We start from the raw sequence: 20,202 nt of genomic DNA, 5'->3' as shown, positions 1-20,202 counted from the left end.
TTGGCTCTGGTGGTAAGGGTTTCTTCTGTAGAAACAAGTTCCTGAAAGGATTTTTGGAAGTTCTCCTTCAATATGCACTGCTACCACAGTAGCAGCTCATTTGGAGTAATTAATCAAACTGCATCCACGCCATGATATAGACGAAGGCTGTGTTAATGGAGTCATTAGCGTGCGGGCTCTGTGAATTCATTAGAGACGGAGATAAATGTGGCTTGATGGCCAGTAAAATGCCTCCAGGTGGGATTCTGATGGGGAAAGATTTGAAAATTTGCATTTGGCGTTCCATTGTTGTTGGCTCCACATCTCTTTCTAATTTGACACGAAAATGAAGGTTTCACTCACCATGCAATTAAGCCGACAAAATAGAAAACCGTTGAACAGCAAATCTTTTAAAGAGAATCTGGAAAATAGCATGTGTTGAAGTGGGGTGGGGAGGCCAGGAAACAGTGTACTAGTTATCTATATTTTCATCTACTGACATAACCTGGGGGGAAGGAAGTCATTCTATCCCGGGGTGGGGCGTTATTTGGGCTGGCCGGCTGCTTAGGAAGCTTTGGTGAGCTGTTGTAGGCTGGGGAAGGGGGCATGTATCCTATCCAGCCCAGGCCTATCTGCACTGCACCCGTTGCAGGGTGTGTGGGGTCTCCGTACAGACCAGCTCAGGACCCCAGTTGGCTGGGCGTGCTCAGCTGGGTGGATGGGAGGGGGATGCAGGTGAGCAGGGAGTGGTGTCTGGGAGCAGGAATAGCGGGCAGTGCCAGGGCCCAGGGCAGAGCTGCAATCCGTTTCCTGCATGGCCCTGAAGCCTGTGAAGATTGTGACAAATGACCCTATTGTTTGCAAAGCAGAAGAGCCTTGCTTTCTTATACTGTGCTGAGGGTGTCCATTGACATGCTTATAATTTGCTATTTTGAATAAGCAGAGGACTTGAGCAGTACATGATTTTAAAGGACTGCCAGTCAAGGGTGAAAGTCAACAGGCATCTTCACTAATTGCCCGTAAGAGTTTCTCCATTATGTCCAGTGGTCAGGTTCATTGAACATCCATCCCCATTTTTGTATGTGCAGGACACTGAAGTCCTCAACACAGCCATTCTGACGGGCAAGACGGTGTCTGTGCCAGTGAAGGTTGTTGCCGTAGAGGAGGATGGTTCAGTGATAGATGTTTCAGACTCCACTGAATGTAAATCAGCTGATGAAGACGTCATAAAGGTAAGGAGGGTAAACTAAGTCATGCTAAGGTTATGTGGGCATAGGTCACCATCATACTAGGCCCCAGAACAGGAAACAGCCACAGACCTGGGTCCTTGTGCTCTGTGTGGCAATATGAGACCCTGCCTTTCTGGTCCTGGAGGTCTTGGCACAATGGTTTACTAACCACTAGTACAATAAGGTGTTGGGTTTCTGGAGGTGGTGCAAGCGTGCTTCTGCTTTGTAACATGGAGCTCAATTATGCAAGAGCTCTGTGGTGCGGCAGAGACAGAGGGGTGGGGAAAACAGATCTCAGGTTGAACCCTGAATGCATGGTCCTGCTCTTTCTTTGCTCGCCAGAAATTTAGGCCATGCTTCAGGGACTCTGATTGTTATGTGGTCCTTATGCATCCGTTACAAAATGAGTAGTAATGTTCCAGGTTGGGACACAAGGTTGTCTGTACATAACTGACTGGTGGCATTTCCCACTCCAAGTTTCTCAGCAGTAAAGATGTTGACCTGCACTAAACTATGAGGTAGCTTTATGATACATCTACGAATGATGGACAGAATTATTTTAAATGCTCTTTATCTTAAGAGCTATGACCTCCTAAACCACACTTTCCTTTCAAATATAGTTCCCATGACATTAAGCCCAGACACTGAGCTATAGACTCCTTGGGCACGTCTAGACGAGGACGGTCATGCGGTATATGACAAACATGTTTGCAGTGCCACATACCAGACAGTACAGAGTTCTCCACCCTGCAAGGGCATGCTGCCCAAGTGTGCACTACTCTGTTTTTTCCCCACATTTTTGTTTTTTGACTCCTGGATATCCAGGGGTCAAAAAAAGCCGTGAAAAAAACAAACCTTGAAGCAGCACACATTCAGGCAGCATGTGCCACTAAAAAGCAGACTCGGGTCACTTGGAGCTGTGCTGAGGCTGCTGGCCAGGCTCTGCCTGGCAGGATCACTGTGGCGGCAGCTCCAGGAGGCCTGCAGGACCTCGGGTAAGGATGCTGGGGCCAGCACAGTGCTGGCCCCAGCCTCCCCTACACCACCCGGGGCAACTTGCCGCGGAACAAAGCACGCGTGACACCAGTGTTCCCCAGGGACAAGAAGCAGCGGTGCAAGGTGTGCCACTGCTCCTTGTCCCCGGGGAACCAAACGTTCATGCACACTTGGATGTGCCCTTTATATATAACCTTTACAACTCATTGATTAAATCTGCCACTGTTGCTACAGGAACAGTCATGCAAATAAATATTATTTAGCCTTAAAAAGATAAGTATTGTCAAATATGTATAAGCATAAATTTGTAAATTTAATGGTCTACTTTTGGTAATTCGTCAGCATCTGATTTTAAGTAGGGTGTCTTGCTTTGACTCCCTCTCTACCTCTGTGGTGTTCTGAAACAGTATTCTTGGAATAGCAGTCCTTTTTCTTTGCCTTAATTACAGAGGCAATACTATTGAAGACAAAGTACTATACTTATCTCTTCTACAAATAGAGATCCTGTGACCTAAGAACTTTAATACTAACTGCTTCTGTCCCCTTCCTGTCCCCTGGTCTTCTAGATCAATGGTCTCCAAAGTGGGGTGCGTGCAAGACAATCCATTGGGGCGCAGGAAGAAAATATTAGAACTTCTATTTATATTTATTTTTTATCTAAAAAAAAAAAAAGAAGACAGAAATTAAGCTTTACTAATATTTAATATACGGATTGACACTGGCGCCTGCACTCTGTCCGTATGCCAGACGGTCACATGCCATGTATGGTATGTGAGTAGTACATATATATAATTTATAAATAAATAAATATACATATATTGGGGGTGCATGCTCAAAAAATTTTTACTGGTAGGGGTGCGCGATCAAAAAAGTTTGGAGACCGCTGCTCTAGATATTAATTGCGTCTTCCCCAAATACATTCCAGATTGACAGGCCACTTTTATATGTTCTCTGGAGATTGCATTTGAACCACCAAAGCACACACTTCTGTATTTTTAGCTTACCCATATAACCTTTTTTGTAGATGAGACCACAGAGGTCTTAGCAGATTGTGAAGGTTTTGTCAGAGGATTCTTCAGGCTCTCATAGATAGGCAAGGAGACCTGCATAATCAAACTATTATTCATTTTGAAGTCTACATATATTTATTTTCATTGGCCCTCAAAATTCACTTTCTTTCCTTATTTCTGAAAACTTGGAATGAGTTTGTTATCAATCGTAACACCTGATACATGATAAAAACACACTATAGCATGTCTCCAAAGACAGAGAGGGCCTTGGGAATTTTTAAAAAAACACCCTTATTTTGCAACTTCGTAGTCTGTATGGAAGGCAGGTGAAATCTTAGGGTCTCTGTTGTCAAATTGGGAGTGCCCGTTGCTTGTGATTGTAGAAAAAAGGATGGTTGTGTTAGGATGGATATCATTATCAAGCTTTACAAGAAATTTTAGCATGCTGCTTTTTGTAAGTAGGGGAACTGCTCTTGTGCCATGTGTGAAAGAAAAGAAGCATGCTGAAATCTGTGCCCAAGTTAATGGCGACTGTAATTCTGGTCCCCTGGATTAGGTGTTTGATTAAATGAAAATGATCTTCTTCCACTGCCATGGATGGAAGGATCTGAACCAAATTGTACGTTGTCAACCTGTAAGACCTTAGGTGAAGAAAATAGCCTTTCTCTAACTGCAGCTTCCCCAATTATGCTAATGGTATAGGCATTGAGTACATTTATTTAGATCTGATTGCATCTTCCGGTTTACTCTGACCAGAAACGCCAGCCCAAATGTACTATGTCCCTTCATTTCTCTGCTTCTCACCCCACTAGCTTCAATAACCACTCTCATTTCCTTTGAAAATGTTTGGAGGCACCCATTCAGTCTCTTGGGGAAGAGAAGGAAGAGACCTTCTCTTCTGGGGATATTCAGAGGATGCCATTTCCCCATCTTCCAGGCTTCACGTATGGGTGTGGGAGGGAGCTGCCGTGTCAGATCTTAGTCCCACGCAGTTCTGGAAAAGATCCGCTTCAACAGTAAGGCAAAACACCATCTTCTTCCTGTGGCTGTTGGGTGAATGATTGCAGCCAGAGATACACCTATACTATTTGACTATGGCTAAGGAAAGGGGCAGGGTGGCAGAAGTCAGCTGAAATCCCAGTTTGGAGAATCTAGGTTGGTGACAAGGTCTATAGCTTGGTGATTTTGGCTAGTTTTGAGTTTTCTTCTATGACTATTTATCTCTAGTTATCAGAAACCTAAAGTATGTGCAGGCAAAAGAAAGGCCTGGGTTATGTATCGGAGCCTCAGTCCCAAGAGCAGGTGTCAGGGAGGAGCTATTGGTTGTGGTGTAATAGCATCTAGGACTATTCGTTTGTAGATGCTCAACTGCTTTATGAAGGAGGTCCATATCTTTCTCCCCATGGCACAGATGGGGAAACAGAGGTAAGGAGAGGTGAAATCACTTGCCCCATGTCATACAGTAGGTCAATGACACAGCAGGGAACAATAATCCAGGTCGTAGAGTTCCCGTCCGCGGCTGTAGTCCCCGCACGCATTTCTGTCATGTAACGCATTAACGGCAAAATCACATTTCCATTTGTGTGCAACCAATATTCGGTGAAGGTCTGTACCAGGAGGAACATAAATTAGCATCTTAGTATGCAGCTAACATGATTTTCAAAGGAACAGTTTCCTTTAATACATTTAGCCTCTAATTTTTTTGCTATGAACTGTGCTGCTATTCTTATCTGATTAACAACTATTATTTATCGCTTCACAATGAACTGTTGCTCTTGTAAACTCAAGAACTGAGCTATATATCATCGGCAAGCGTCAGCATATTGCTGAGCCCATGCTTTTTTTTTTTCCCTTCAGAAACCTAGATGCAGATCTATAAGAGAGTGCTCATAGACTTATCTTTGTGTTAATTAAGTTTCTACAATTTCTAGGACTTACTAGGGTGAGGGAGGACTGGATTGAACTAGATAGAAAAAGGTCAGGGAAAGGACTTTCTTTCCCCTCTAATAAAATTAACATCTGCAGACTACAGGGAGGTGATACATTTCAAAACACTGCCTGTTTAAAATCCAGTTAGTTCAAGCAGCAGTCCTCCATATGGAAATGCTGTCAAAGCTGGGCACAAAGTTGTTCTGGTCCCTGAATTTAAAAGGTCCACTGGAGCTGGCAACTAAATAACTCTTGACACGACCTCTAAGAGAAGAGACAAGTTTTCAAGTTGCAGTTGCGAGTCTATACACTTCCTGAAAGCAAGGCACCTGCCCTTTGACCCATGTGCCTTTGTTCTTTTTCAAAATAGGTTTTATTCTTAGGTGGAATAAGAATGAAGGGTCTGCTCCGAAGCACCTTCCCGTCAGTGCATGTCTTTACAGGGGCTTCGCATCAGGCTCTAGAAAAACAGAACAACCTCAACCTTAGCTTGTGCCCTCTATAATGCCACTCATTTTCGGGAGGTTGAATAGCAGGTAAATATGAGCTTAATTTGGCTGGCTGTGTAAAACAACATGGATATCGCACTACTCGAGAGAAGAGACTTATGGGACTATGTCCCACACCTTGCATACTTGGATAACTTGACTATTTAATGAACCATGGACAAGAGGTCTGATTCACATTTGGGCTAAGGCCATTATATCTCACCCTTGTCGTATATCACAGGTTCTGAAGATGAAGTAATTTCGTTTTGCAGATCATTACAACCACCCTGCAATAATGTGCTTCCCCATAAATTACTGCTGTGTATTCTCAGGCTCAGCTCTATTTTAGCACAAGTATTTTTGTCTGGGAATTTTTGTTAAGTGTTGCAGGATTGAAGCCATAACTGTTAATCATCAGAGTTGGAATTTAGCTTGGGCATGGGCCACAACCATCACACTTTTCAGAAAGAGCAGATATCACCTCTTCTAAGCACCTTTTGTTAAGTCAATATTGACTTCACTCCAAGGCACATTGCCCTTCCTCCACACGCCATACAGAGTTATACCCTCTAATAAGAGTTGTCAGGCCGTTTGAATGTAATTGCCTAATTTTGTGCCTCTTTACACTATTAATTCCATTTTTTTATTGTTCCTTTCTAATTGGAAAGATGTCATATTCTTTTGGCCAGAACAGAGAGTGCATTCTTAACCTTTTATTTCTGTTTAGTAGATTATGATTTAGTAGATTGTTTAATGAGACAATCCTTTGCTCACTGGTATAACTCCATTAAATTCAATTAAGCCACTCTGGAGTTTATACTAGTGCAGAGAGCAGCATCTTGCCTATAATAGTACTATGTGTACAAGCCATGAAGAATATTTACAACTACCTAGTGACCCTCTTGGCAGGGCACAATATGAACACATAGCTATAGGCAGGCCCAGATTCTGGTCCACCTATGAAGCACATAATTGTATTTAGCTGCCTAAGTACAATTGTATCCCACCCTGGTTAAGGTCTCTGAGAAACAGTTAATGCAAAAGGTGGGTGGATCTTCCAACTCCTTGCTGCTTTTTTGTGAATCAGTCTAAACGTACGTTAACAAAAGTAAATGATTAATAGATTTTTCAGGGCTCCAGTAAGGTGGAATAGACTTCCACTTACACATCCTCATAGACACCCGGTGGGTGGAATAGGGTCTGATTCATAAGGCACAGGTGACATCTTGGTAGGCTTGAAGTGTTGCCGAGATTCTGTCCTATTCTAAAAGAAAAAGAGGAATATTATTCCCTCAGCTTGACCACATAATAATCTCCCAGCCAGGGAATGTTTCCCTCTGCATACTTATGTTCCCATGAATCTATTTGTAAATATAATAAAATACACCAATTACCTCCTGGCCTTTGGTTTCAAGACTTTTGTGTGGCTTCTGCCTCAAAGGAGATTCACAGATAAATCACCGAGCTGTATTACAGCGCCTGTTATTTTATTTACATCCTTTCTGGTGCGTGGGGCATAGGTCAGAATATTGATTGGCTGTTTTGGCTTGAACTGACTATACTTAAAAACTTTACATGGAGATATAACTCTCAGCGAGTGAAACCCTCATACTTATTCTATCATTGAACAGCAGTCTCTAATGTAGCTGGCATCTAAGAGGAAGATTGGTGTGGTGATTAAGGGACTAGTTTGCAACTCATAAGTAATTCCCCGCTCTGCTGCAGATTTCCTGCCTGACCTTAAGGAAGTTACTCAATCTACCCTGCACCACACGCTTCCTTATGCACAAAATGGGCTAAGAACACATCCAGGAACTTTGCCTGCCTTGGCTGTTTAGGGCCTGATCCTGCCAGTGACTCTGACTGGGTATATTCTGCTCTGATTGCCTGCTGTCCTGGAGTCACAACACTGACATCTTTTCCTGCCCACTTTACCTCCCAGCCTGAAGCAAAGCCTTCCCCGACATCCCTGAAATGAATCGACCACAAAATAAATGAATAAATAAACAAACCCAAATCATTCCTCAAGCGGGGTTAATCCCAAAAAGAAAGACGTGCTAGAAACTCCACAGATTTCATTAGGGATTTGTCTGTTGTTTCCTATTGCTACTATGGTGATGGACAGTGGTATAAAACAGATGAATAGAATATAAGGACTGCAGGACTGACTGAATCTATGCATATGCCGCTGTTATGACAGTCCCAGTCTCTGTTGTAAACTAAAAAAACTGAAGGCAGAAGATACCGTAACCGGTAGCAAGGAGGCATTTTAAGTCTTGTTAAAGTGCTGCTGATAGTGGCAGGCATGAATTGTTAATGCCCCCGCAGGACACAAAAGGAGGTGACATTCACAAGAGGGAAGTCCCAAGCTTGGCTAGCGGAGGTGATGAAGAGACATGCCAGGGCCAGTTGAGCTCAGGGAGGAAGTTTAAGCTTCGAGGTGCTTTGATCCAGATGGTTATTTTAAAGGTATTTATGCACTGCAGCCCTAAGCAAAGCACTGTTCAAAAACCTTTAAAAATCTGGGATTTGGTCATTTCTGTAGATTTCTGGCAGCTTTAGTTATACGAAAGTCACAAACATTATCTGCAAAGGAACTTGGAGCAGGGGAAATTATAATAAGGACAGATCCTTAGTCCAACTGTTTATCTCAGTTGTGTACTGAATGAAAGGAAGACAGCTGCCTGGCTAATTCATTTTTAGATTAGTCATTTTCTCCATTTCCTTTGCAAGTTATGCAGAGATTGGCCCGAGGGTCAGATTAATCTATGCAGCAATTCTATTGGCTTCAGTGAAATTACACCCTAGATGAATTTAGCCCATTGTTTTCCTTAAAAGAATGGGTTTGCAACTTCACATAATTGATTCAGTGCCCCTTTTTTCTTTTCCCCTGCCTGTGTTTACCTCTGGAAAATGCTACTGATTTCACTGGAGTTCCTCCTGATACAGACCATTTAACTTCAGCAGGATCATGCCCAAGCAGAAGCATACATTGAAAATACTGGCATTTCAGTAATAAGAGACTGCCCTTCTTTTCTTAGCTTGCTGGGGGAAGGCACTCTAATGTGTGATTTCCCATCTTTTCATAATTTGCTGCCTAATTAGGATGAAGATCAAATTCAGACCATTGTCCCCTGATTTTCTAACACAACCTTTAGCTTGAACCCTGCATAATTAATGTTAAAACTATGAAACACCTATTTTTTTCCCCTTGCTGCTTATCTAGCACTGGACTCTGAGGCCATATTTCATTATTGAATGTGCAGTGAAAATATTGAAAGAACAGCAGTGAAGCCAGCAGTCAAAGTAGACTGAACCCTGAATGGGGCATTGTGTGGCTTCACTCTTCCAAGCAGAAAGTGAAGAGGGGGTTCTTCTTCAGCTGCATAATCTCTTCCCTACTATCTTGTATTTTAAGAGTTGGGTAAAGATTAGAAATAAAACTGGTCATGAGCCTTCCTGCAAAAGGACTAAGCATAAGCACCATTTCTGGAGACCCTAACAATGTATGGAGGCTCTGGCCTGATGACCTAGGCCATTTTCAGTCTTGGGCACCTTATGTTATGCACTTGGCTCTGACTCCCTGAATTTCAGACATGCTAAGCCTCTACAGCTTCTGATAAAATAAAGGAGAGACCAAAGATGGTTAGGGCCTCTGAAAGTGTTGCCCATAGAGTTAAAGGGTTAGTAGAGTGTGTGGCCCCTCACTTATCTGACTGGCAAATAGTCCTCTCGGTTGTCATTGGGTAACGTGGCTGTCTTTGAAAGAATGGCAACCCAGTACTGGCACAATGAAGGATCTGAGACAATAACCTCTATTGGTTTCAGTGGGCCTTTGTACATGCTGGTGCTTGCCTCCGTGGCTGTGGAGCCCCCCAGGACCACCCAGTCTGGGTGCCAGTGGGTGGGTGCCACCTGGGGGCTCCCGGGCAGCTCAGGGACCATTTGGCCCACCGGCAGCTCATCCCTCCCCCCATCCTCTGCCGAAGAGGCAGGTAAGGATCGGGTCCCCACCCTTGTGTACACGCCATGGGAGTTTAGTTCAGTTTAATTCTTCCTAAATCGAAGTGGCGTTTTTAAAAATCCACCATTTCAATTTAGGGAAAACTAAACTGAATTAAACCTTCATGGCGTGTACAAGCAGCCAGTTAAGCTACTCCAGTTTTACCACAGTGCTAATGAGAAGAAAATAGGGCCGATTGCTAAATAACTCAAACCAGTAAAACACTGGTTTAGCTGAACCTTTGTTTAACTAACCTTCATCTAACTATGGGCTTTGCTGCACGGTAATTTTGGGCAGCTTCTGGAGCTCTTAACCCTTGGATTGTCTACACGTTAACACCTTGAAGTGGTTTTAAGTACTTGTTATGTGGCTCAAAGTTACGCCACTTAGGGCAGGATTATCTCTGATCTGCACTGCCCATCTCCTGTTTCATTAAGGTGTGCCGCCCAAGTTGAAGTCCTTTAATATCCCAGAATCCCTCTCACCACCGCCTGTAGAGCAGGAATAGAAGCTTGTCCTGGCTCACCAGCCCTTTAGTGACAACTCATAGCTAGATCTCTGAGTCCTGCCCCTGTTCATCAGGCCTCTAGTGGCAAGGATCATGGGGCTGGGGCCTGAGGCAGAGCCACGATCTGCTCCCCACACATCCTCACGATGGGATCTGGTTCTGCAGGCACGGGTGGGCAGGAGGTGGATTGTGGCTCTGCCCCAGGCCCTAGCCCCAGCCTCGTGCTATCACTGTCCTGTTATCCTGGCCTTGGCTCCAGCACTGCCTACCTGTCCTGCTCCCTGCCCACAGCCCTATCCCATTACCCAGCCAAGTGTGCCTCTGCCTGGGGGGATCCCAAGCCAGTCTTCATGCCCACCCTGCGCACCCACCAGCTTTGTCTGGTGCCCCTGGTGGTGAGTGATGGGCTGCCAGTGGCAGCCAGGCAGAGTGAGCCACTGCCACAGGGGCTGTCGGGAAGTCAAGTTCAAGCATTGTGCTATGTGCCCAGGGGCGGTGGGAACGGCTGCACATGCCACAGCCTGGGCTGAGCCAGGCGGGGCCAAGGGTCATGCTGCAGGTCGGCTAGGATCCCTTGGTTCTGGCTGTTTGAGCCTGCTCTATGCTGTCATGGAACAGATTTGAAAAAGGTCTTGAAGTTCAGGAAACCTTTCCTCAGTGCAGGTGAACTGCAGACTCTTTGTGTCTTCAGGCAGTTTCCAAAGGGGAGCTGCTGCCTGGAATTGTTAAGATACAACCCCTTCTCCAGGAGGTCTGAAAATAAAGCCTGCACTTGTTGTTTGTGAGCCTTGCAGCTGCTTTCCTACTAAAAGCTCTTTTAAAGAAAATGGACAAGAAATATGGAATCAATCTGATGTGTGGACTGTAATATTTATAATGTGTGTGTCACTGTGCTAAGAGCTTCAGTCTGTATACACTTGTCTGTCTCCCAGAAGGAATTAGCTCACTTCAGGGGTCTATGCCATTTTTGGAAGTGGTGGGAAATACCCTGTTACCTGCTTAGATAATGGATGTACCTCGGTACCCATTAGTTTATCGCAGAATGTATTTTAAGCTGAGCTTTTGGGATAGTGAATAATTATGGTATTACTGAAAGGCCTGGGGTCAACAGCCCAGGTGACTCCAACGCTGGCTATTCAAAGAACAGGTGCAAAATGGGTCGGTGAGCTTCTAGGAGTGAGATTTCATTTGGTGAGCTCAGACTTCATGTCTGTTTGTATCTCATCTGATGTGGACAATGAAAGCACAAACCAGTGCCAGTGGGAACTGCTGGACTGCCTGTTGTTGATAACTTTGTCATGACCAAACCCAATCTGCACCCAACCTCGAGACTGTCACCCATTAGAAACCCCCTGAACTATCCAGCTGCCTTCTTGCGAGACCTACTTGAGTTGCCAACAGCAACGGAGCATTCCTCAGCTTGATAAACTGAAGGGAAGGATTACATCTAGACAGTAGTGTTGTAGCTTAATCAATCCTGATTTCATGTCCCTACCCTGCCTTAGACTTCCTGGAGGACCTTGGGCAAAGCACCTGGCCTCAGTCTGCCTCAGTTCCTTAATCTGTAAAATGGGGAAGATGATGATCCCCTACCACCAAGTGTTATTGTGAGTATAAATGAATCCTGGATCGTGACTCTTGTTCTTTGTACCAGGAGCCCGAGGGGTATTTAAGATGCAACAAGAATAATATCACGGTGCTAACTGCAGTAGATAGGATTTTCGTTTGTTCCCTAATCACTTTGTCAGAAATAATTAATTAAATAAATAAAACCACATCACTGTAGAAGTAGCTGCCTGCCTTTATGATTCATGAGGATTGGGAAGGACGTTGCAAAAATTGCTTCGTGACATGCTGAATTTGGGGTTGTGGTTATTGTGGGAATACCAGAGGTTCTGACACTGAGGTTAACAGATTCTACCAATTAGTTTTCTAGCCACCGAAGCATGACCAGAAATGAGTAGCATACTAGTTTACCAAATACGAAATATCTCTTTTTGAAAATACACATTGTGCAGCAACAAGTGCAAATCTGTCTCATCTTATTTTTGTGTTGGACAAGAACTACTGATTTAGCATGATTGTTGCCTATAAAATGGCTCCAGGCATGGCAAAATATGAATGGCCAAGCGGCAAACTGGATGATGCTATCAGAAAAAAAACATGTGCATGTGTTTTTATCTCAAAGACTTTATAGACCCTTTATGCAGCCTATACATAATGTGTGCATCTTCCAGCCATTACTGTTAAATACATAAGGTCTTCAAAGCTAATATTTGAAGAGCTTTCGGTGGGATTTTTCCCCTCCAGGAGAGAATCCAGGAAGGACAGACAGTGCTGGCATGTGCAATTGCAGTTTTCAGCAGAGATGCAATTGGAGTCTTCCCATGTGCCCATAGCTGCTAAGGGAAAGGAAATCATTCTGTGGCTTAGCATTTTGGTGCCATGATAGCAGCCTGACGTCTGGAACGTAGTATTGCTTAAGATAAACACTAAGCAGAACCCAGTATTTCATATTTAGAGATGAACTGAGAAAACAATCCAGGCCACCTAACCAATATCAAGGGTGATAAAAGCTAACTCATGTCTCTATAAAAAGGCCAAATTCTAGGAAACTTTTACCTCCAGTTCAGCAGAAAATTCACTTTGCTTTATAAACTCTAATGCTTGGACCATTTAAATATTTTAATTGAGGACTTATGAACCTCCTGGAGTGTGGGGCTTCATACCTCTTGAACTATTGTTCTGGGCAGGAAAATCAATTCACATTTCCAAACACTATTTTACTGTAATTGAAACCCACCAGGTCAGATAGTGCTGTCAGTTAAAACCATGCAACTGTATGAAAGGCAGTGGGTGGCAGAGGAGTAAATAAGGGCAGAATTTGCTCTGTGCCAAAGTTAATATAGCCTCAAGGTGACACGTGATGGGTACGAATGATGTGTGTCACTTCTTCCTTACTGCAAAATGGTGAAAGGGGAGGAAGACTAATGCTTTTAGGCCCTACAGGACCCCACTGCTAGTGGGTAATGATGGTTTATGGAGAATGGGTTCCCTTTCCATATGTTCTTCCAAACTCACACAACAGGAGAGGAGAAAAGCTTTCATCCTTAATGGCCCGATCCTGCAAAACACGAAGCGCTTTCCAGTGGGTGCTGAGCTCGCATCAAAACCGATGGGAATTTTAGCTGTCAGAAGATACTCAGCACCTGTTAGGATGGAGCCCTAACTTTGCGTTCCCTTGGTGTTGTGGGCCTTAATCAGATTGTGAAAGCTGCTTGAGTGTATGTTTTTGTGGTTTAATTTATCCACACCTGCATTTTGGTAATGTGTTCGAAGATGCACTCCCCGGAGACATATAATTGGAGTTGAAGACGGAGATGATGAGGCTGACACGCCACCATCATTTTGAAGTACCTGCTGTTAATTTATTTGACATAAAAAGCACCTGCCATTGACAGATACCAGCTACCCTTCTCCTTTGGATCGGGAGGCTTTTTTCTTTGTGTTCCCATCAGGTAGAACTGGAGCCTTGAATGAAAATGATCTTGTTTTCCTTCATAGCTGGGGCTGCAGGAGGTGAAATACCCATGCGGTTTGGAAGCAGTACATCCTCCTTATTCAGGATGAGCAGGCTTGTAAAAAAATAATCCAGTCAGAAGGAACAGCAGCTAGTTATTGGATTAGTACCAGTTGGGTAATTTAAACTTATGGTGGAGGGGGAAAAAAGGGTTCTTAAGCATGTTAAAAACAGTCCTGTTTTGTATGGACTGTTTTGAACACCTCCCATTAACACAGTTCCAAATCTGATCCCTGCCGTGAGCCAAAGGAAAGGGAATTATTTTTATAAGCGGAGAAGGAATGAGCAGAGTCTTCAAAAGCAAAAATATTGTAGTGATGATGATTTAGGAAGTTATTTGGGTGTTATTAAGATCTTGCCCGTGGCATGGCGATGAGTAGCTATCATAAGACCTCACAATTTGAAGAAGGCAAAGCTAGATAATGCTTGTTGGGGTACGGGCATTTTGCAAGGTAATCCCTTATTTAGTTACTTGTACAATATCCAGCGCAGCTCAGCTGCACGGAGGAGAATGACATTACTCAAGGAATGAAGAACGCAGATTGCCCAGCAGGACTGACAGCAAGGGGGAGTTCTCGGCTCTAACTATACTGTCAGGTAGGATAAGTCGCTAGCAGGAAATGATAGCTCCTATTCATATGCTTTATTTATTTGCTCTTTTCTGATTGCTTCTTCCAAACCTACTGTTTGGATTTAATTTAAAAGCCCTCCCAATGGCTCTAGTCCTTAGGTTTTCACTCAAAAGACTGAAAGAAAATCCTAAAGACGCGCAGCCCTCATGCAGATCTCTTCCACTCTGCATTACCCACAGCAGGGCGAAGTTAATGGATGCCCTTCATTATTGTTTTCCTGCTTAATTCCCTTCATTCTGTGGAGGCTCAGCAAGTCCCAATTTTCCAAGCCAATTATTAATTGCCGAGCCCAGTATGCTTGCTGTTCTCTGATCTAGCCGGCATGTGATGTCCCCAGCCTTTCAGAACGTGATGATTTTTTTTCTGTAGAACTGAATTCTCTATGGCCACTTGACCACAGCACCCATACATATGGCACTGTATGCAAATGTAACCTTTGCTTCCCGTACTGACTGCACCGAGATGAACCTTTAGACTGGTGCTCTTTCAGAAACTGCATGAAAAGAAAAGAGGCTCACGGTTTGGGTATTAAAAGCATTGGGGAGAGATGGCAGTTGTTCCCCCATGTGTGTTTTATGATAAAAGAACATGTGGCCTTGCTGCACTTCGTTCCTGCGCTTCATATCAAAGATCTTAATAATTGGGAATGGCATGGTACAGCTGCACACAGCTAAAGAGTCCCTGTTATACACCAGCCACAGCCTTCTAGATATCCTCCAGCTATGGAAAGCCTTGTGTGAGAGGATCTCAATGTAGAATAAGAAAAATCTATCCCTAGAATAAATCAGTCATTCCCAGGCTTGATTCTGTGCATTATAAGTATCTTGTACATCATTTGCCAAGTGACTGAGTAAGGACTACAGCATCAGACCCCCTTAGCAAAGTACAGTTTATTGAGGTACTGATGCTGAAGCATAGTCAAGGGCGGGGGAAAACAGTAGCTTGCATCAACCCTAAGCTGGTGATTCTGGATGGAGTAGGTCGAAGGCACCAAAATTACATCTCTGCTGCAGTAGCCAATCCTGTCTCTAGTTTGCCCTCTAATATTTCCTGGGCCACGGCATCCTTTTGGAAGGCTGGAGATGCCTGCCTGTTGTCTTTTTGCTCGTTAAGCAATACACACCTTGAAGAAACCGCACAGATGCTGCTGGGTCCCAAGTAACTGCGTTTAGTAAGTACGAGCCAATGTGCAAGTCCTGCTGCTGCCTAACTAGTTTCTTGAGGCCTTTAACACAGAAAGGAGTGAGCCTCGCTCTCCTGTTCTTGTACCTGACATATTGCCTTAGCTACATCTTCCATGTACTGGTTCAACAGAAGGTTAGTTGGCATGTGTGTCTTTGGTCCAGGATACATTTCCTGGACAAAACAGAGGACAGAAGGGTAGATGTGCACTGTATAGATATATATAGAGCACAAGCTTTTGTGAACACAGAATAGCCAGTGGCACAGCAGTAAAGCTATATGAGTGGGATATAGGTGCAAGTCCTGGTCTGAATCAGAGGGACAATGGGAACTCCAGTCTCTTTTGCATCCCAGAGAAAGGCCCAAAACCCAAGACTTTTGACTGCTCTGGGGAAGCGCTCAGGTTTGTCTGCTTCCTTGTGAAAAATCATACGCGGGCTCAGGTTCATCCCAGTGTAGGGTTGGGAAAATCCTGAAATCTCAAAACTATTTTGCAAGATGGGAAGACCAGTTCTTGCCCAGATCTTAGCCAAACTTGTGCCCCTTTTGTGGATGGGGGACAGCGAGTCGTGTGGCAGTATGCAGCTGGCTAGCCTTCCCTCTACCATACTGGGAATAATAATCCTGCTTTCATTATTAGACTTGTTGAGGAATATGCCCCCCCAGGGCATCATTGTTTTCTATTATATTTAATAAATCAAAAGGGATTTATTTAGCAGGGAAATGTATCTCTTTGCGTTTCAAATACGTGTGCTTGTTCCAAAGGTATGGCAGGAAAATGCGGAGAAAGGAATGGAGGCTGCTTTCTGGCTGTAAAACTGCTTGAGAGCTCCTGCAGCCAACAGCATATGCTGTGTTCTTCCAGAGATGTCTTATCTGGTGGATCTGTACTGTCAAATGTTCACCAACCCTGCTTTTCCTAGACAACAATTAGAGATGGACTCAAGCTGCAAACTTTACACTCATAATTGCTTGAAATTCCCCAGGCTCAGTTCTGTTCAGAGAAGTCACCCAAGTTTTGACCCACCCTTTGCAGCAACTAAATAATTTTAATGGAATTATGTTGAGAAACAGCAGGCGCCCAACTAATAAATCAAAAGGGGATGCTATGTGAATGTTTCTAGCATCCTTGGTAGATGCCATGCAACAATAAATATTTGGGTTACAGCTTGTTTGCCTTTTTCATTCTTGTTGTTGAGTAAAGTCTAGTAGACAGCCATTTGCTAAGACCTTCTGTTCTTCTGAAAACTTAACAGTGGGGCTTGTTTAATCGCCTTATGTTATTATTGATATTTTCATTGAGTGCAACTAATTTTACTGATGAAACGTGTACTCTTGCCAACTTTGATCTCTCTGATTCTTACAAAAAAACTGCCTCCAGTCCCAGGCTGTTTGAAGGGTACGCAGATGACTTTATATGGAGTGCTAATTCTCTGATGAGTTCATGGACGGGATGGGTGTGCACATGCATGCGTGTGTGCTCAGGGACATCACAGTCAGCTTGAAGAGGGTTGTAGAGCATTTTAAAATGGTTGCCCTCAACCGTCTTTCCAAGAATTATTTCCCCGACAGTCACTGCTCGAGTTGAAGTAGAGATTAACTGATTTTAGGGGAAATATTTGAGCCACCTGTGGTACAAACAGGCAAGAAATTCAAGGTTAAAAAAATTCCAACCAAGTATGCGCAGTAAGAAATGTCATCAGAAATGGACAGGGCCTGTCGAACATAAGAGAACCGGGCACAGATCCTACTGAATAGGAAGGCTTTGCTTGGGTTGTTCTAGAGGATTTGTGGAGAAAAGACATCTTTTTCTGACCCTTGCCTGCAATGGCAGCTTGTTTGCTGCTGCTCCTCTGTGCAAATGGAAGGAAACAGGTGGCCACTGGAATTGCACATATCGCAGATCAGTCGTGGAGTTTGTGCACTCCACATCCTGTGTTGACTCCTTCCCTTCTCTTGCAACAGCTCCACTGGGCAGCGTCAGGACTACACTGGCTCTAGGTATCCAACAACAGCAACATGGGGCATGGAAGCATTCCCAAGAAGTCACATATCTTAAAAGGTGTTATGGACCCATGTGTTTTTACCTGAATGAGATAGTATGGCATGGCACAGCTGCTGCTCTGTTTTAACTGAAATGTTAGTGGCCTAATCTTCATGCCACTCAACACATGGCTGGAAATGAAAAGTATTAAAGAGAGACCAGGTAGAATATTTCTGCTTAAGAAAGCTTCCAGCAGGGAAAGGTATTCCTTAATGTCGAATCAATATGGTTGCACACACATACCATACGCTAAATGTAAGTTCATTGAAAAATTGGTGACATATAGCAACCCATAGTGCTGCGGAGGCTAAGTCATATTACACAACAAAAGAGCAGCAAACTAGGGAAAAGCAAACATCTTACTACCACAAAAAGGTGCTCTTTCAAGTTAAATCAATAGAACTACATCTATGACCTGCATAAAACATGAGACTTTAATAGAGTTATTTCAGTAAACAGAGTCTAGTGGCTTTTGTAGCCGTAAGTGGGCTTCAGAGATGCATGCCGCTGCAGGAATTGGGTTTGTTGTAGCAAGGTGAGATGACGAGCAGACTTGGTGAATTGAGACAGCACGCAGGCCAAAATCAGCTCCTTAAAAAACAAACACAGTCCCTCTGTGAAAGTTTGGAGAAGTTCACGTTTACATGTTCTAGCAGCAACAGAAGCCACCTGCCCTTTGGCAGTCAAATAATCACTTGCATTGTAGCACATAGAAAATAAACCTATGTTGAGTAGATAGGCTGGTATGGGTGTGGGAAGGAGGGGAATACAACAAGGTTGCAAAAAAAAAATGCTTTGACCTTGCTAGTGAAAGAAGTCCCAAGACAGGTGGTTCCAGGGTCAGTCCATGGGGGTTGAGGGATGCAAGCAGATACAGAGTTACAACAACCCTGCCTTTTCCATTTTGCTCAATAGCAAGGGTGTCTCCCAGATAGAGAGGACGTGATTTTGGGGAAGGGCTTCCATTGCAGAAAAAAGTGGAGAACACGTGCCAAAGAAGAACGGAAGGCTATAATGAAGGCTGCATCCCTGACAATCATCTTAGTTGAGATTGGGAGCTATAAGCACTTACTGTTCCTAGTACAAACTGTTGGGATTTTTATACGAAAAATCATGTTCGGTTGTATGGGAGAATTGTGAGTTTTCATTTCTTAACTGGCTTCTCATTCCAACCAGAAATAAAAATCCAGTAAAGGAACTTTTATGCCTAAAAACAGAAGCAGACATTTTTGCGAAAAATCTCAATGAGGAGAAGAACGGTAATTCCAATTCTATGTTTGCAAGAGCTAGGATGGTTATTTAGTTAAATATAATAGGATTATGGAGAGGTCCTTAGATAAGGGATGGGGTAGAAGCCACACACTATGTGAAGACAAGAGTATTAAAAGATAATTTCCCCAAAATATTTAGCGGGGAAATGTATCTCTTTGCATTTCAAATATGTGTGCTTGTTCCAAAGGTATGGCAGGAAAATGCGGAGAAAGGAATGGAGGCTGCTTTCTGGCTGTAAAACTGCTTGAGAGCTCCTGCAGCCAACAGCATATGCTGTGTTCTTCCAGAGATGTCTTATCTGGTGGATCTGCACTGTCAAATGTTCACCAACCCTGCTTTTCCTAGACAACAATTAGAGATGGACTCAAGCTGCAAACTTTACACTCAAAATTGCTTGAAATTCCCCAGGCTCAGTTCTGTTCAGAGAAGTCACCCAAGTTTTGACCCACCCTTTGCAGCAACTAAATAATTTTAATGGAATTATGTTGAGAAACAGCAGGCGCCCAAATTGGTATTTGGAACAGATGCAGACACAGCCTAAGGAATTTTCACTGGAGAGGACAGGATGAGTTGTCAGTATGTGAGGATATTTGGAATAAGCTTTTCTGTGTTCACATATAATGAAAAAGTAATTGGAAAATTCTGCTTTTGGAATAGTTTCCTCATTGGCATATTAACATGGTGCTGTGCAGTGGAGGGATAAAATGGGCATGTGCCAGAAAAACCCCCGTTACCTAAAGCAATGCAGCTGGAATTTCCAAAGAAGCACAAGGCAGTTAGGTCACTCACGTGGAAGGATGGAGACCAAGGTACCTGCTCCTACTCACTCTTTATAAACCTAGCTTGAAGTGACTTTGTTGGAGAAGTCCTCTTTTGATAATGGATTTCTTTATTGGAAAGGAACGGGGCTCCTATGTCAGGGTGGGATTATCAGCAATGCCATTTCTTAGTGGGCGCTGTGAACCTGACTCTTCGGGTGGGTTTGACAACCCGACTTTTAGGCCTCCTTTATTTTTCACAGACAGAGCTGGGAATAGCACCGAAGCCTTGGGCAGGGTTTACAGCTCAGTGAGGTACTGTGTGGCCAGAGAAAGGTGCTTATCTTTGGGGAGGTAAGCTGCTAAAAGCCTACCCCTTGGTTGGCCTTTCAACCCTGAAGCTGAACCACTCAACCCACTTCTGAGGATTTCTTAATTGCCTGCCTTCCCCTTTGCAAGAAGCCAGGTTTCTTGGGTGATGGCTTTTATTGCATCAACCGTTCAGCTGCACAAGATGTTAGATAAGCTTTCAGGCACCTGGTGCCTTTCTTCCCAATGCATTATGTGAGGAGGCTGGCTGTGTAACTGGGGC

The 20,202-nt window shown here is 43.8% G+C and overlaps 1 protein-coding gene across 3 annotated transcripts in view; it reads left to right on the top strand.

The window, feature by feature from the left end:
* TMEM132B (transmembrane protein 132B) overlaps nucleotides 1-20,202 on the top strand; it is a 374,298-nt gene that overhangs the window by 302,634 nt on the left and 51,462 nt on the right. For all 3 annotated transcript variants that reach the window (XM_090063009.1, XM_090063007.1, XM_090063008.1), the window contains exon 5: nucleotides 1,068-1,211. In XM_090063009.1, coding sequence (XP_089919135.1) covers nucleotides 1,068-1,211 — 144 coding nt within the window. The remainder of the gene's footprint in view (nucleotides 1-1,067; nucleotides 1,212-20,202) is intronic.

This window comes from Crocodylus siamensis, chromosome 9, assembly GCF_052110815.1.
Source record: "Crocodylus siamensis isolate JL-2025a chromosome 9, ASM5211081v1, whole genome shotgun sequence".
Classification (NCBI taxonomy): domain Eukaryota; kingdom Metazoa; phylum Chordata; order Crocodylia; family Crocodylidae; genus Crocodylus; species Crocodylus siamensis.
This window is presented reverse-complemented; position numbering and strand designations above follow the sequence as displayed.